Here is an 18,246-nt window from a genome sequence, read left to right on the forward strand (position 1 = left end):
GTTGAGGGGAGTGGGGAGGGAGGGGGAGGGAGGGTTGAGGGGACGGAGTGTTGAGGGAGGGAGGGAGGGAGTGAGTGAGAGTTGAGTGAGAGTTGAGGGAGGGAGGGTGGAGTGAGGGGGGTTCAGGGAGGGATTGAGGTAACGAAAATTAGCCGGGGGACGCTCCGATCTTCCGCCCAGTCCCAGAATCGAATAAAACTTTTTGCCGTGAGCCGGGCCGGTTTTGCGGAACCCGGGACCATCAGTTTGTGCCCAAAGAACACACTTTAAACAGAGTTTGTACTAAAGTCAATGCAGCCTGACCCTACACCCTACACCCTACACCCTACACCACCACTCTCCGTCTATCACTCACTTACCCATCTCCTGTCGGTGTCTCTGCTACACTCTGATAACATACAGCCGCACTCGCTGTCGGTGTCTCTGTTCCAGCCTCACTCACTGACACTGAGTGACTGACAGCTGCTGCCAGTTAAAGCCTCGCAACCCGCCTCCCCACAATAAGGCAGGTTCCATCCCTTGAAATGCAGTCCGGCGAAAGAAAATTTAACAGGAAACACTAATGAGTCTGCTCTCGCTGTCAGAACCAGCACAGACCAGTGAGGATCCCAAAACAGCAGAGACCGTAAAACACACATGATATAGAAGGAACACAGACCTAACCTCTTATGACCACGCACCACAATCCCAGAACATCAATGAACGTATCAAGCTAAATTATAATTTAAAATAAACTAAGACACACAGCCAAAAGTTGATTCAGGAAATAAATTCAATGGCTGCCTGGAAGGAGAGACTTTGGAATGTCACACCTGACCATGTGTCAAAGAAGGTTGGAAGGGAGAGAAAGCGCTGCAAACTGAATTTGTACTGGGGACTATCTCTGAATGGGAACACAATGGTAAAAATGACAGCGCTCTGTGCAAGAGACATCTTTGTTGCCCCCCGCCCCCCTCCTTTCAATCATGTGTCTGGACTGGGATTAAAAAGAGTCTTCAACCATCTGTGTGGAATGTGAGAGTCATAACTCTGAATAAAGACAACCGTGACCTACTGGAACACACAAGATTCTTAGGAGACTTGACAGGGTTGATATGGAAAGTTTGTTCCCCTTGTGGAAGAGCACAGCACCAGAGGGTATAATCTCAGAGTAAAAGCTTGCCCATTAAAAACAGAGATGAGGAGGATTTTCTTTTCTCCGGGAGTCATGAATCTGTCGAGTTCTTTACCACAGAGGGCCGTCCAGGCTGCGTCATGTTTTTTTTTTGATCAGTAAGGGAACCAAGGTTATGGGGAAAAGGCAAAGAAAGTGGTGCTAAGGATTGTCAGACCAGCCACGATGTCACTAAATGGCAGAGCAGACTCGCTGGGCTGAATGGCCTGCTTCAGCTGTTGTGCCTTATGGTAAAGGAAAGAGATGAGACTCACTCTCACTCTGCTGCCAATTATCTGCTGCTGCTTCTCACTGCTGAGAGGAATTAGGGCAGGAGTCTCATCCAACCGCCAAAAGCAAAAAGCTCAAAATTAACTGTTCAAGTACAGTCTGTTCTTCTATAACACGATGGTTGTGTTCTTGTGCAACCCCACGTTAGACAAAGATCGTGCTTTAGAAACAGCATTTATAGTGTTGGTGCTGTAATCACGTTCCAGTCAACACACGTTTTAAAAGTTCACGCTTTAGAAACAGTGTCCCCAATCGTCAATCGCACTATAGTGAATTTGCATTGATGAAACACGCATTATAGCAGAATGACCTGTACCAATGGTGATGCTACTGGCAATATTCACTGCAACAGCTGTAAAATTCTACTATTTATTCTTAATTCAGGGACTGATCTATATTTTTTGCACCCTTTTTGGACTAACCTCTTATTTCTAAGCTGTATGAATGTGTAATGAATTACTATTTCTTCTTGCGTTTAGCAATTAATAAACTCAATCTTTTTCTTGATCTCAAGAAACCTGTTTAAATTGGCTTCTTTGAAAACATAAGTTCATGTGGTCTGGGAGAAAGGTAGCCATAAAGAAATACATTAACAAACAGAAACAGAAATTGTCGGAGAAACTCAGCAGGGCTGGCAGCATCTCTGCAGAGAAACTCGTGTTAATATTTTGAGTCGGGTACAACTCTTCTACAGAGCTCAAATCAAAATGTTAACTGTTTTCTCTTCACCGATACTACCGGATCTGTTGGTTTTTTCCAGTAATTTCTATTTTTGCTTTTTGTCACATCTCCAGCATCTGCAGGAAATATACCTTTGCTTTATCTTCTTAAAGTGACCTTGTAAGCAGTCAAAGGATTGGGTGAATAACCAAGGAATGACAGTCACCCCACCTCATCAGAGAGGTTTATAGTTTGAGGTATCCTGTCTGGAACTGTAGCTAGATGGAGAATCTTGCCTGAGTCATAACCCAGCACAATGGCATGGTGGCTCAGTGGTTAGCACTGCTGTCTCACAGTGCATGGGACCTGGGTTTGATTCGACCTTTAAGCAACTGTCTGTGGGTGCTCCAGTTTTCTCCCACAGTTCAAAGGTATACCGATTAGGTGAATTGGCCATTGGTTATGAGGGTGGAATGCTTTTTGGAGGGTCAGTGTGGACTCAGTGGACTGAATGGCCAGCTTCTACAGGGTAGGGATTCAATGGTCAAAGCACTGATGCAGCCCCAGCAGAGTACAACCCAGCACAGGAGCAACATCTACAAAAGCTAGCCCAGAATGTACTTCACTGCCACTGACTCCATCCCATTCCCTGAAAATTTTGAAAATTAACTTGCCTGTTTGCAACATTCGTGTTATTGTTGACCCTGATATCAGCTTCTTAGAGCAGAGAGGATGGAGGCTAGGGCAGTTGCATGCTCCTCTGCAGAATGTGGGCAGTAAGGGGCACCACTAGTGCGAGAAGTGCACCCAACTCCAGCTCCTCACAGACCACGTTAGGGAACTGGAGGTGGAGCTGGATGAACTTCGGGTCATTTGGGAGGCTGATAGAGAGGAGTTATAGGGAGGTAGTCATACTTAAGTTACAGGACAAAGGTAGCTGAGTGACCATCAGGACAGGGAAAGAGAATAGACAGACAGTGCAGGGACCCCATGGGGCCGTTCCCCTCAATAATTAGTATACCATTTTGGATACTGTTGGGGGTGCTGACCTACCAGGGGAAAGCCACAGCATCCAGGTCTCTGGCACTGAGCCTGCTCTGTGGCTCAGAATGGAAGGGGGAGAATAGGAGAGCGATAGTGACAGGGGATTCTGTGGTCGCGAACAAGACCCCCGGATGGTACGTTGCTTCCCAGGTGCCAGGGTCTAGGATGCCTTGGATTGAGTCTGCAGGATTCTTAAGGGGGAGGGAGAGCAACCAGAAGTCGTGGTACACATCGGTACCAATGACATAGCTAGGGAAAGGGATGAGGACCTAAAAAAAGAATATAGGGAGTTAGATTGAAAGCTGGAAGGCAGGACAATCAGAGTAGTAATCTCAGGATTGCTATGTGCTACTGAGGCTAGGAATAGAGAGTGAGTGCAGATGAACACGTGGCTGCAGGGCTGGTGCAGAAAGGAGGGATTCAGACATGTGGATCATTGGGATACCTTCCGGGGAAAATGGGGCCTGAACAAGGAGGGCAGGTTGCACCTGAACTGGAGGGGCAACAATATATTGGGGGGGGAGGTTTGCTTAAGCTCTTTGGGAGGGTTTAAGATAGATTGGCAGGGATGTGGGAACCGGAGCTACAGATCAGATGATGGGTTAGCTAGTGAACAGCCAGATACAGCATGCAGAGAGTCTGTGAGGTGGGATAGGCACTTGATAGAACAAGGGTGCAGTCAGTGTGATGGGTTGAAGTGTGTCTATTTTAATGCAAGAAATGTCAGGAATAAGGGTGACAAACTCAGAGCATGGATCAGTACTTGGAATATGATGTCAGGGCCATTATGAATATTTCGCTATCACAGGGGCAGGAATGGTTGTTGGAAGTTTTAGGGTTTAGATGTTTCAAAAAGAATGGGGGGGGGGTGAAGTAAAAGAGGTGGAAGAGTGGCATTGCTAATCAGGGATAGTATCGCAGCTGCAGAAAGGGAGGTTGTCAAGGAGAGTTTGTTTAAAGAGTCAGTATGGGTAGAAGTTCAAAACAGGAAAGGAGGAGCCACTTTATTGGGAGTTTTCTACAGGTTCCCCAATAGCATACGAGACATGGTGGAGCAGATTGAGAAGCAGATTTTTGAAAGGTGCAGAAGTAACAGGGTTGTTGTCATGGGTGACTTCAACTTCCCTAATATTGATTGGAACCTACTTAGTTCAAATAGTTTGGATGGAGCAGCTTCTGTCAGGTATGTCCTGATGCAATATGTAGATAAGCTGACTAGAGGGGAGGCCATATTGGATTTGGTGCTTGGCAACGAACCATGCCTGGTATCAGATCTCTCGCTGGGAGAGCATTTCAGTGGTAATGGTCACAACTTCCTTACCTTTACTCTACTCCTGGAGAGGGATTAGAGTAGATGCTATGGGAAGACACTTAATTAGGGGAGGAGGAATTACAATGCTATTAGGCAGGTACTGATGTGTCTAAATTGGGAACAGATGTTCTCAGGGAAATGCACAACTGAAATGTGGATGTTGTTTAGGAAGCACTTGCTGATAGTACTGGACAGGTTTGTCCCTCTGAGGCAAGGAAGGGATGGTAGGATGAAGGAACCTTGGATGACAAGGGATGTAGAACATCTAGTCAAGAGGAAGAAGGAAGCTTACTTAAGGTTGAGGAGGCAAGGATCAGACAGGGCTCTAGAACGTTACAACGTAGCCAGGAAGAAACTGAAGAATGCACTTTGGAGAGCTAGAAGGATGCATGAGAAAGCAGGAAGGATTAAGGAAAACCCTAAGGCAATCAACATATATGTGAGGAACAAGAGAATGGCCAGGGTGAGGGTCGGGCTGATCAGGGTTAGTGGAGGGGACTTGTGCCTGGAGTCGGTGGAGGTAGAGGAGGTCCTAAATTAATATCTTGCTTCAGTATTCGCAACTGAGAGGGACCTTGATGTTCCTGAGAATAATGTGAAACAGACTGATATGCTTTAACAGTTAAAAAGGAGGAAGTGCTGAAAATTTTGAAAAACATAAGGATTGATAAATCCCCGTGTCCAGATAGGATATAGAGCTGAAAATGTGTTGCTGGAAAAGCGCAGCAGGTCAGGCAGCATCCAAGGAACAGGAGAATCGACGTTTCGGGCATAAGATAGGATATACCCAAGGTTACTACAGGACATGAGGGAAGAGATTGCTGCGCCTTTGGCAATGATCTTTGCATCCTCATTGTCCACTGGAGTAGTGCCAAATGATTTGAGGGTGGCAACTGTTATTCCCTTGTTCAAGAAAGAGAATAAGGATAATCTTGGGAATTACAGACAAGTCAGTCTCAGGTCTGTGATGGGTAAAGTATGAGAGAGGATTCTGAGAGACGGGATTTACGATTACTTGGAAAACCATAGCTGATTAGAAATAGTCAACATGACTTTGTGAGGGGCAGGTCATGCCTCATAAATCTTATTGAATTCTTTGAGGATGTGACAAAACACTTTGATAAAGGCAGAGCAGTGGATATAGTGTATATATATTTTAGCAAGGCATTTGATAAGGTTCCCCGTGGTAGGCTTCTTCAGAAAGTAAGGAGGCATGAAATACAGGGAAATCTGGCTGCCTGGATACAGAATTGGCTGGGCCATAGAAGACAGAGGGTGGTGGTAGATGGAAAGAATTCAGCCTGGAAGCTCAGTGATCAGTGGTATTTCTCAGGGATTGGTTCTGGGCCCTCTGCTGTTTGTGATTTTTATAAATGACTTGAATGAGGAAGTTGAAGGGTGGGTTAGTAGGTTTGCCGACAACGCAAAGGTTGGTGGAGTGGTAGATAGTGCTGAAGGCTGTTGTAGGTTGCAATGGGACATTGGCAGGATGCAGAACTGGGCTGATAAATGGCAGATGGAGCTCAAACTGGAAAAGTGTGAAGTCATTCACTTTGGAAGGTTGAATTTGAATGCAGAATACAGGATTAAAGGCAGGAGTCTTGGCAGTGTGGAGGAACAGAGGGATCTTGGGGTCCACATCCATACATTCCTCAAAGTTGCTACCCTAGTTGATAGGGTTGTCAAGAAGTTGTATGGTGTGTTGGCTTTCATTAACAGGGGTATTGAGATTCAGAGCCACGAGGTTATGCTGTAGGTCTATAGGCTCCTGGTTAGACCATGCTTGGAATATTGTGTTCAGTTCTGGTCACCTCATTATAGGAAAGATGTGGAAGCTTCAGAGAGGGTGCAGAGGAGATTTAGTAGGATGCTGCCTGGACTGGAGGGCATGTCTTGTGAAGAAAGGTTGAGGGAGCTAGGGCTTTTCTCATTAGAGCAAACATAGATGAGCGATGACGCGATAGACGTGTACAAGATGATGAGAGGAATAGATAATGAGAGGCATAGTTAATAGGCAGAGATGGCAGCATGGTGGCTCAGTGGTTAGCACTGCTACCTTACAGGGAACTCGGTTTGATTCCAGCATTGGGCAACTGTCTGTGTGGAGTTTTTCACGCTCTTCCCGTGTCTGCATGGATTTCCTCCGGGTGCTCCAATTTCCTCCCACAGTCCAAAGATGTATTGGTTAGGTGAATTGGCCATGCTAAATTGCCTGTAATGTTCAGGAATGTGTAGGTTAGATGCATTAGTCAGGGGTAAATGTGGAGTAATAGGGTAGGGGAATGGGTCTGTGTGGGTTACTCTTCAGAGAGTTGGTGTGGACCTGTTGGGCCAAATGGCCTATTTCCATACTGTAGGGATTCTACATTTCTACTTTTTTCTTAGGGCGGAAATGGGTATCACAGGGGAGCATAATTCTATGGTGATTGGAAGAAGATTTAGGGGAGATGTCAGAGGTAGGTTCTTTACACACAGAGTGGTGGGTGCGTGGATTGTACTGCCAGCAGTGGTCGTAGAGTCAGATACATTAGAGACATTTACGCGACTCTTGAATAGGTACATGGAAGATAGTATGATGAAGGGTATGTAGGTTAGTCTGATCTTAGAGTAGAATAAAAGGTTAGCACAACATCGAGGGGCAAAGAGCCTGTACTGTTCTGTGTTCTTTTTGAACATAGCTGTGAACCAACACCAGGATCATCAATTTTCACCTCCACAATGTCACTCCTCTCCACCTCTGATGCCAGACTTCTTTCACCAGCATCTGTAACTGTTACATGCAATTAACCTGATCAGTGCTTATAGTTGCTACAAAGTAAAATGAAAGCAAGTTAAAGCAGTGGTGCAGGTCACAAGACAGCTAGTAAATCATAGACAAGTACATTTCTTCAAACATCCCCCCTTTTCATAAACAGGAAAAGAATCTCAAACACTTGGCTAGCACTCGGAGTCTCTCCCGTTGGGGGGGGAGAGGAGGTGTGTATTTTTTTTTATTTTATACTGGGCACAGTGGCACAGTGGTTAGCACTGCTGCCTCACAGCGCCAGAGACCCGGGTTCAATTCCTGCCTCAGACGACTGACTGTGTGGAGTTTGCACGCTCTCCCCGTGTCTGCGTGGGTTTCCTCCGGGTGCTCCGGTTTCCTCCCACAGTCCAAAGCTGTGCAGGTCAGGTGAAATGGCCAGGCTAAATTGCCCGTAGTGTTAGGTAAGGGGTAAATGTAGGGGTATGGGTGGGTTGCACTTCGGCGGTGCGGTGTGGACTTGTTGGGCCAAAGGACCTGTTTCCACACTGTAAGTAATCTAATCTAATAACTTTTATTTCCAGTTCAACAAAGAGTGCAGGGGGGAGGGTCATGCCAGGAGCAGCACCAGACTTAACTAAAAATGAGATGTCAACCTGATGAAGCTGGAAACACTGGTTTACTTGCATACCAAACAGTGTCATCAGCAAGGAATAGACAGAGCTCTGGCTCTAGTGGCTGGTGGTACCATTGCCATGACATACTGATCAATAGTTTCTCTCTCTCTTCCCCCCTGAGTTTTCATACAATCCCTACAGTGTGGAAACAGGCCCTTCTGCCCAACAAGTCCAGACTGACCCTCCAAACAGTAACTCGCCCAGACCCATTCCTCGACATTTCCCCTTGACTCATACACCTAACCTACACATCCCTGGACACTATGGACAATTTAGCATGGCCAATTCACCTAATCTGCAAATCTTTGGACTGTGGGAGGAAACCAGAGCACCCGGAGGAAACCCACGCAGACACGGGGAGAATGTACAAGCTCCATACAGACAGGCTGAATTCAAACCCGGGTCCCTGGCGCTGTGAAGCAGCAGTGCCAACCACTGAGCCACCATGCCGCCCACAGTGTTAAACACATTAATATGGGGTTCAAAGTATAGTTTCAAAACCACTCCTGTCTGGGTTTTCTGTTTCTCAGTGGCATCATGTGGTACGCTTCCTCCAGTACTGATAAAAGAGTTACTGCTTTTATTTATTCAGACTTTTTATTAAATTTAGTAGCTACATCACAGATTTTCCATTGAGACGGGAACCGATTCCAAATCTGTATCATATCTCATTTCAGTTTCATAGTAGCAGGGAGTGAGGAACTCATAGCAGGGAGTGCGAAAGGCATAGCAGGGAGTGAGAAAGTCATAGCAGGGAGTGAGAAACTGATAGCAGGGAGTGCAAAAGGCATAGCAGGGAGTGAGAAACTCATAACAGGGAGTGAGAAACTGATAGCAGGGAGTGCGAAAGGCATAGCAGGGAGTGAGAAATTCATAGCCATTCTGACTCACTCTGCTCTTCAAAATTACAGACTGTGGTTGAAACTATCCCTTGCTTTTTTTTTATTTTAGTTGCTGGCTGTCTTTACAGCTCTGAAAATTTACTCAACTTCAACTTCATTTTGTTTCAAGTGTCATGTTTGCCACAGCTGAGGAGGTGGAGCCTACATGATTATGGCAAACCAGCTTATACACCAAGAATAAATACATTCCTCAAACTGCTGCTCTCCCACCTTCTACCCTCCACAAACTCGAAGCCATACAAATCTTTGCTTCCTGTATGTTCTCTTGCACCAAATTCCATTCATCCATCACCATACTCACTAACTTATATTGCCTTAATGTTAAGGAATGTCTCCTTTTTTTAAATTCTCATGCTTGCTCTTGAATCTCTCCACGAACCTGCCCCACCCTATCATTGAATGTCCTTCAGTTCCACAAACCTGTGGAGTACTGGGCTAACGGTAAGATTCTTGGTAGTGCAGATAAGCAGACAGATCTCGGTGTCCATGTACTTAGATCGTTGAAAGTTGCCACCCAGGTTAATAGGGCTGTGAAGAAGGCATACGGTGTGTTAGCTTTTATTAGTAGAAGGATCAAGTTTCAGAACCATGAGGTCATGCTGCAGCTTACACTGGTGCAGTCGCACTTGGAGTATTCTGTGCAGTTCTGTTCACCGTATTATAGGAAGGATGTAGAAGATTTGGAAAGGGTGCTGAAGAGATTTACTAGGATGTTACCTGGTATGGAGGGAAGGTCGTATGAGGAAAGGCTGAGGGACTTGAGGCTGTTTTCATTAGAGAGAAAACGTTTGAGAGGTGACTTAATTGAGACATATAAGATGATCAGAGAGTTAGATAGGGTGGACAGTGAAAGCCTTTTACCTTGGATGGTGATGGCTAGTAGAGGGGACATAGCTTTAAATTGAGGAGTGATAGATATAGGACAGATGCCAGAGGTAGATTCTTTACTCAGAGAGTAATAGAGGCGAGGAACACCTTGCCTGCAACAGTAGTGGACTCGCCAACTTTAAGGGCATTTCAATGGTCATTGGATAGACATGTGGATGAAAATGGAATAGTGTAGGATAGATGGGCTTCAGATTAGTTCCACAGGTCAGTGCAACATCTAGAGCCATCGACTGCACTATAATGTTCTATGTTATATGTTCTATCCTCCAAGTTCTGTGACCGTCTAATTCTCGCCTTGTGACTATCCGTGGTTTTAGTTGTTTGACTATTGTTGACCATGACTTCAGCTGTCATGGCCCTAATTCCCTTCCGGAATTCCCTACATAAATATCCCTGCTTTTCTCCTTCACTTTCCTTCCTTTACAATACTCCATAAAAACCACTTCTGCACCCAAGCGGCAGAAAATTACTGCAGATGCTGGAATCTGTACTGAAAACAAAAAACGCTGGAGATGACAGCAGGTCAGACAGCATCTATGGAGAGAGGGCAAGCTAATGTTTTGAGGCTAGCTGTCTCTTCATCAGAGCTGGAGCTGTTGTTTTCATCCAAGACATTGACCATTTGACCACCTCTCCCTTCGTGACTCAATGTCACTTTTTGCTTTGTAATATTCCTGGGAATTTATGTGGGACATTTCGTAGAGTCAATTGTGCGCTTTAAATACAAACTGTCATTGTTAATTTGAAAAATAAATTATACTTATCCATTTCTGAATGTTAAGGCAGCAATGCGACGAATCAGAGATGGTGCAGGTACACATGAACGTCATGAGCATAGACATGAAAACTGACGCAGTACTGAGACCAGAAGGTTATAAGAATGAGGAATAGGTGTAGAACATCTGGCCCATCAATTTACTCTGCCATTCAATATCATCATGGTTGTTCTGATTAAGGCCTTCTGATTCTTCTACCTGTGTCCCATTTTCCTGGACTATTGTCTCTCTTGACTCTCTTGGCGTTGACGTCACGACCTGGTACTTAATGCAAGTACCTCTCTCTTGAAGCAAGGAGAGCAAAACTGGGCACAGATATGATCTTACTAAGGTCTTGTATAACTATATAAAAAATACTGTACTCTTCTACTCCAATCTCTTGCAATAGTGGCCTCCTCCTGTAGGGGCCTCCTGGCATGGCAAGGTGACTATCTGGCCTCCCACAGTGACCTCTCAGTGTGGTGTGCTGCTAGCATGGTGTGGAGCCAAGGCACAGTGTGGACTGGAAGCTAGGTGCCAGCATGGTCTATTGTACTGAACATTTAGTTCTGTAATGCTGGACATTTTATTTCTCTCTTGTCTAAGATCTTGTAACCATAGAAGCTGTGCCTAGGTAATTTTGTATCAACGTTGGTGCTGTAATGGGCGATGTACAAACTTTTCACTGTACTCATTAAGTATATGTGACAGTAAATTTATTCTAAATTCTAAATTCAATCAACAATTTGTGTAATACAGCCTTGAATATATTCAGTGACCCCGCCTTAATTGCTCTCTTTTGAGAAGACTTCCTAACACTAAGGGTCCTTTGAGAAAAGTAGCTCCTTATTACTTCCATCTTAAGTTGGAGCTCCCCTATTTTCAAAGCACCTAATTCTTGATCTCTCCACAAGAGAAAACATCCTCTCAGCATCTACCTTGCCAAGTCCCTTCAAAATCTATGTTGCTTTAAGATCACTTCTCATCCTTCTAAACTCCCATGAGTGTAGAATCGTAGAATCCCGACAGTGTGGAAACAAGCCATTCAGCCCACTGAATCTGCATAGACCCTCTGAAAAGCATTCCACCCAGACTTACACATTCCCCCCATCATATTCCTGTAGCCCTGCATTTCCCATGGCTAGCCCACCCAGCCTGTACACCCCTGAACACCACAGGGCAATTTAGCATGGCCAACCACCTAATCGATACACCTTTGGACTATGGGCTAAACTGTGCATTGTTTCCTCACAACGCAACCCTGTCCTCCCAGAAAATTGGTGAAAGAGCTTTCCCAGAACTGGTCTTAAGGCAATTATCTCTCTCTTGAAGCAAGGAGAGCAAAACTGCACAGATGTGATCTTACTAAGGTCTTGTACAACTATATCAAGAGTCTGTACTCTTCTACTCCAATCTCTTGCAATAATGGGCAACATTCCATCAACTTTCTTAATGACCTTCATGCCAGCATTTTGTGAATATAGGTTGCTGTTCTGGAAGAGCTCAAGATCCTAGAACAACTTTGCAATGATATCATGGGACTGCACCAACGCTAAGCATAAACTGCACAGAGTAGGCCGAGTTAGAACAATCTGAAAGACTTCCATGAACACATGGACATGAGTAAACGAAGATTATTTAGTCCTTGATGTTATAATTGTAAGTCACAGTTTAGTATATCAATGATTACCATGTATCAGAGTACTTTTATGTTCGAATATATAAACAATTTTTAGGATTATTTTGCGGGAGTTGGAGGAAAAGCGGTGTCGGTGCTTTCCTGGCCAGGATTAGATAGTTGAGAATTGAAAGAGCTGAGCATGGTCCCACCTAGCTGGGTAAGATTTGAGGGAGCTGGAAGAAACAATATGTTTCACTGCGTCCAAGGCTGCAGAAACATCAAGAGGAAGAGCAATGTACATTTAAATAGCGCCATTCATGATGACTCATTGATACCAAATGATGGTGATAAAATGTGGACTACAGATTTACAACTTCATTGTCTAATATGTAATACCTGGGACTTTCATGGAATGTAACTATTTCAAAAAGGGACAAAATGGTCCTAAAATGGCCGCAATAATCAGCTGATCGCAGTTTGGGCAAGCTTCATAAAACAAATGTCAAGGAATAAAATTGCCTGAACTGAAATTAGGATTTTATCCAAAGGCACTGAAACAAGTCAAAACAGTCAGTGCCAAGATACTGCAACTTAAAAAGGATACGTACAATATTTATTAGCTCTGATGAGTCAAGACACCAACCAAATCACTGTGGTCTCAGGTAAAAACCTCACACCTCAAGCTCAGCATAAGGGATTTAAACTGTATGTATTCTGACAACGAGTCAAACCAGACTCGAAAAAGTAACTCTGTTTCTCTCTCTGCAGTTGCTGCCAGACCTGCTGAGTTTCTCCAGCATTCTCTGTGTTTACGTCACTAAATCCTTGTGGGTTCATGAATAATAACATTCAAGTAGTTTACCAATCAGTCTCATTAACCAATTAATTCCTGATGAAGGGTTTAAGCCCAAAATGGCGATTTTCCTGCTCCTTGGATGCTACCTGACCTGTTGTGCTTTTCCAGCACCCCACGCTCGACTCTGATCTCCAGCATCTTGCAGTCCTCACTTTCTCCTAATTAACTAATGGGCAGCTTCCCTGCAGCATAACAGGACTCAGTTTTCCTAACAGCAGGAATAGGGTGCATGTCCTCCCCTGTGATTATACAGGCCCACCTTCTCACAGCCCATTTCAGTGAGCTCCCTTAAATCCAACTTGATATCAGTGTCAGTTATTTAGTATAATATAGGACACAGGAACCAATGGTTTAGTTTACTGCTATTAGTGTATGGAAGCAAGAGCTGGGCCTCGTTGAGCTCAGAGTAGGAATGATGGGATAGTAGAGAAAGAAATTCAGCACTGGAAACAAGTGAAAATTCAGAGGAAGAGTGGCATAATTTGAGATTGTGGAAGGAAGGGAGGTAGCTGACTGGAAATCGCAGCGACAAAGTGGTTCCTGATCTTCCTCCTATTTGTGATGTGGAGGTGCCAGTGTTGGACTGGGGTGGACAAGGTCAGAAGTCAGATGACACCAAGTAATAGTCTAACAGTTTCATTTGAAATCACAAGCTTTCAGAGTGCTGCCTCTTCATCAGGTGGTGATGGAGCAGCGCTAAGAAAACTTGTGATTTCAAATGAACCTGTTGGACTATTACTTGGTGTTGTGTGACGTCTGACCTTCCTTCTACTTGTTATTGGAGGTGAGCATCCAGGAGCCAGTGAAGAGGGGTTTAAGATGATGATTTGCAGCAGGGTAAAAGAAACAAGGGGTCATCATTGCTTTGCAGATGATCCTGGTAGAGTGTGCCGTTTTACCTCCAAGAGTGGAGCATGTTGATAATGTACATGATCTGTTCCAGCGTTGAACAGAAGCATGGTCTAGTCTGTTTAAGTCTGTATCACTTCAACTTAAACCAGCAAGGGTGAGAACTGTACCAAGGAACCAACCAAAACCAGAGGCATCGAGCGGAAGGTCACATGACCCTTCAAGTTACTGTGCCAACTCCACAAGATCAACAAGCCTGATCTGATTACTCCATAGTCCCAATTATTCCTGATAGCCCCTCAAGTCCTTGCTTATCAAGAATCTATCTACATCTCTCTTAAAAACATTTCAAGACTCTGCTTCCTCTGCTTCTTGAGGATGAGAGTTCCGAAACTCACGACCCTCTACATAGAACATAGAACAGTACAGCACAGAACAGGCCCTTCAGCCCATGATGTTGTGCCGACCACTGATCCTCATGTGTGCCCCCTCAAATTTCTGTGACCATATGCATGTCCAGGAGTCTCTTAAATGTCCCCAATGACCTTGCTTCCACAAATGCTGCTGGCAACACATTCCATGCTCTCACAACTCTCTCTGTAAAGAACCCGCCTCTGACATCCCTCTATACTTTCCTCCAACCAGCTTAAAACTATGACCCCTCATGTTAGTCATTTCTGCCCTGGGAAATAGTCTCTGGCTATCGACTCTATCTATGCCTCTCATTATCTTGTATACCTCAATTAGGTCCCCTCTCCTCCTCCTTTTCTCCAATGAAAAATGTCCGAGCTCAGTCAACCTCTCTGCATAAGACAAGCCCTCCAGTCCAGGCAGCATCCTGGTAAACCTCCTCTGAACCCTCTCCAAAGCATCCACATCTTTTCCATAATAGGGCGACCAGAACTGGACGCAGTATTCCAAGTGCGGTCTAGCCAAAGTTTTATAGAGCTGCAACAAGATCTCACGACTCTTAAACTCAATCCCCCTGTTAATGAAAGCCAAAACACCACATGCTTTCTTAACAACCCTGTCCACTTGAGTGGCCATTTTAAGGGATCTATGTACCTGCACACCAAGATCCCTCTGTTCCTCCACACTGCCAAGAATCCTATCCTTTATCCTGTACTCAGCTTTCAAATTCGACCTTCCAAAGTGCATCACCTCGCATTTATCCAGGTTGAACTCCATTTGCCACCTCTCAGCCCATCTCTGCATCCTGTCAATGTCCCGCTGCAGCCTACAACAGCCCTCTATACTGTCAACGACACCTCCAACCTTTGTGTTGTCTGCAAACTTGCTGACCCATCGAAGAGGTTTTATCCACACCTTTGTCTTACATAAATGACCACTCACTTTCACAGTGACTTCTGGTTCTAGATTCTCCCCAAATTCTATATTCGCCCAAATTCTAGAGTTCCCCGGTTCTGGAATTTCCCAGTTCTAGACTGGTCCCAGTTCTATACTCACCCCAGGTCCGGATCCTCCTCCAATTCTACATTCTCACCCAGTTCTAGATTCTCACCCAGTTTTAGATTCCTCATAAGGCCAATGTCATAACAGGTGTGTAACAGATCAGTGGCTGCAAAACTATCGTTGTGAATGGATAAACACACAGGAAACCAGAAAAGTAGTTTGTAAGTGAACAGGAGAGAAGTTTCTCCAACACAGAGACACAAAGGGATTAGTGTTTTGCAGAACAGGACATTGATGGAAGAACGTGGAGAATTCTATATGAAACATTAATCCTTCAGGATATTCAGTCATAAATAAAGCTAAACACAAGGGTTCATTATACCAAGAGACCAAAATTCCATGAGAACTGAGGCAGGAGGTACTCGCTCTTATTCAAGCTCCATTCTTCAGCTTCGTTCGTATTGCTGTCATGGTGACCTATTTTCTAGCCCTCTTTACCAAAGATCCCAAGGACTGGACAAAGGTCACGTACAACAATAAAAGTGGCCCCAGGTTACACTGAGCCAGCTGCCATGGAAACAGTCACTAAACAATCCCAACACAAACTCAAGCCAACGCTTTTCTATCGGATCAGAATATTAACTTCTCACTGCTGCCATCTCCCTACATGTCCTGAATGGACTAGACCTACATCCTGCAGAGCTCAGCAATACAATTTCTCAGAATTCAGCCCAGAGCTGTAGGGATGCAGAGTGAGTGTGGATGGCTGACAGAGAGATCGGAAATGACAAAAACCTTTTAGAACAGTTACTTCAGAGTCAGGGCTTTGGCCGAGGTAAGACAGAGGATTTTGCGCACTCCTTTCAATTTAGTTTAGTAGATTCTTTTCCTTTTACAAGGGAGACCAAACACCGGTGGGTAGTCTACCGTAAGAAGACCTCCTCTCAAACTGCAACCATGACCCTGAGCTTCACAGTCACTTGTCATTTTAATTCTCCACCTTGCTCCCATGCCAAGCTCTCTCAACCCTCTATATTGTCTTAGTGTAGTTCGTAGTGTAGTGAACTCAGCCCGGACCATCACAAAGGCCAACCTCCCATCTATAGAATACATCTACCAGGCCCGCTGTCAAGGAAAGGCCTCCAGCATTCTCAAAGATCCATCCCATGTTTTTCTACAGCCTCTACCATTGGGGAGAAAGTACAGAATCCTGAACACACACACACCAGCCGGTTTCGGAAAAGTTTATACCATACTGTTGTTCGAATACTGAATGGACTCTCAAACTCTTAACATTCGCCTGTACCTGTGTTTTTGTTTTTGCTGCTGTTTACCTATTAGTTACTTATCTATGTTACTTAACTCTGTGACCTGCCTGTATCGCTCGCAAGACAAAGCTTTTCACTGTGCCTCGGCACACGTGAACATAAATTCAATTTAACTCCATTCAATTCAATTCAATTCAGTTCTAACTTACCTCAGTGAAGACCTCAGCTTTCAGTTAGCCTTTCCATATATTCCTGGGCTCAACAGTGAGTTCATCTTCCTGGGTTCCGTCTGACATCTTTTCCTCCATTTTTGTTCCATTCTCTTTAAAAGCTACAGTGTAACCTTTGATTCTCTCATTTTTTTCTTTCAGACAGCATTCACTATTCAGCTATTCACCTCTTTTCATTTTTTCCAGTCTCAAATCACCAATTCCTTTGAAGTATAAACTTTCCTATCTTCCCTCTTCTTCTTTTTGAACCTTTGCCTATTTCACTTATAGAGTCATGGGTTCATACAGTACACAAATAGACCTTTTGGCCCAACTCATCTCTGCCGACCAGGTTTCCTGAGCTGAACTAGTCCCATTTGCTGTGTTTGGCCCATATCCCTCTAAATCTTTCCTATCCATGTATCAAATGTATTTTAAATGTTGTAATTGTACCTGCCTCTGCCACTATCTCTGGCAGCTTGTTTCATGTATGCACCACCCTCTGAAAACGTTGCCCCTCAGCTCCCTTTTAAATTGTTCCCCTCTCACCTTAAACTCATTCCCTCGAGTTTTGGAGTTCCCCACTCTTGGAAAAAGACCCAGGTTATACGTCATATCTATCTCCCTCGTGATTTTATAAACCTCTGTAAGGTCACCCCTCAGTATCCAACGTTCCAGGGAAAAAAGTCACAAACGATCCAACCTGTCCATGTAACTCAAACCATCCAGTCCCAGGAACATCCATTAAAAAGCTGCATTTCTAACTTTTCTGGTCTCCTTGGCAGGTCGTTAACCTGCAATATTGGGCCAAATACTACCGCTTCAGATGCAGGACGTAATTGGGAAATCTTCCAGCTTGGTATACGTGCCATGAGTTAAAGTGCCATGATGTCAGAATTTTCACTCCAGGGATATGCTGGATAAGGTCAGATCCACTTCCTTCAGATACCGATCAGAGGCAGCCAGGAGCAACACTAAAGGGCAGTTTGAAGGGCATGCCTTGGTTCTCTACACCTTCAACTCAGTTCTAGGCTTCATACCTCATGTCTCATGCCCTGCTCCAACACTCCAACTGTAACCCATCCGTTCCAAATCATGTCACCAATATCTCAGCAGCCATTGCTGAGGCAGAAGGCCACCAGCGCAGAGTTGCAGACACAAGGAAATGCTACAGAAAAAACAATTATCAAACCCCTGGCATGGTTAGAAGCATCAAGATCAGTTTTCTATTTGACAAAAAAGAAGAAGAATGGATTTCCAGAAGCTCCTGAGAAAGTAATTTATGGCTAAGGGACCAAATCCTAAAGGAAGTGTGAGTAGCTCAAGCATGTTGATTACTGAACTTTGGAAAGCTACGCTATCATGACTGATGTGACCCAGATAAAAGAGTGTTTGTAGATGTGTGTCTCGTTGGTATTAATCATAACCAGAAACCTTGGGTGAAATATGACTGGTGGTCAACGCGCTGAATAGAATTGGTTGAAAAGTGAGAAATCCTACATACCAGAGGCCAAGCTGGGAACATTGCGAAATTATACAGACTTCCACCTTTGATGCAGCTAAGTGTGGTTGCTAAAGCCATGACATCTATCCATTTTTTAAACC

General features: G+C 44.5%; 1 protein-coding gene across 1 annotated transcript in view; it reads right to left on the reverse strand.

Moving 5' to 3' along the window:
- Window positions 1-544, reverse strand: part of LOC122557055 (proteolipid protein DM alpha-like) — a 60,782-nt gene extending 60,238 nt beyond the window's left edge. The window contains exon 1 of the mRNA XM_043704306.1: window positions 360-544. Within this exon, the coding sequence (XP_043560241.1) occupies window positions 360-363 (4 nt within the window). The 5' untranslated portion in view covers window positions 364-544. The remainder of the gene's footprint in view (window positions 1-359) is intronic.
- Window positions 545-18,246: the final 17,702 nt, after the last annotated feature.

The sequence above is a fragment of the Chiloscyllium plagiosum genome, chromosome 15 (genome assembly GCF_004010195.1).
Source record: "Chiloscyllium plagiosum isolate BGI_BamShark_2017 chromosome 15, ASM401019v2, whole genome shotgun sequence".
NCBI lineage: Eukaryota > Metazoa > Chordata > Chondrichthyes > Orectolobiformes > Hemiscylliidae > Chiloscyllium > Chiloscyllium plagiosum.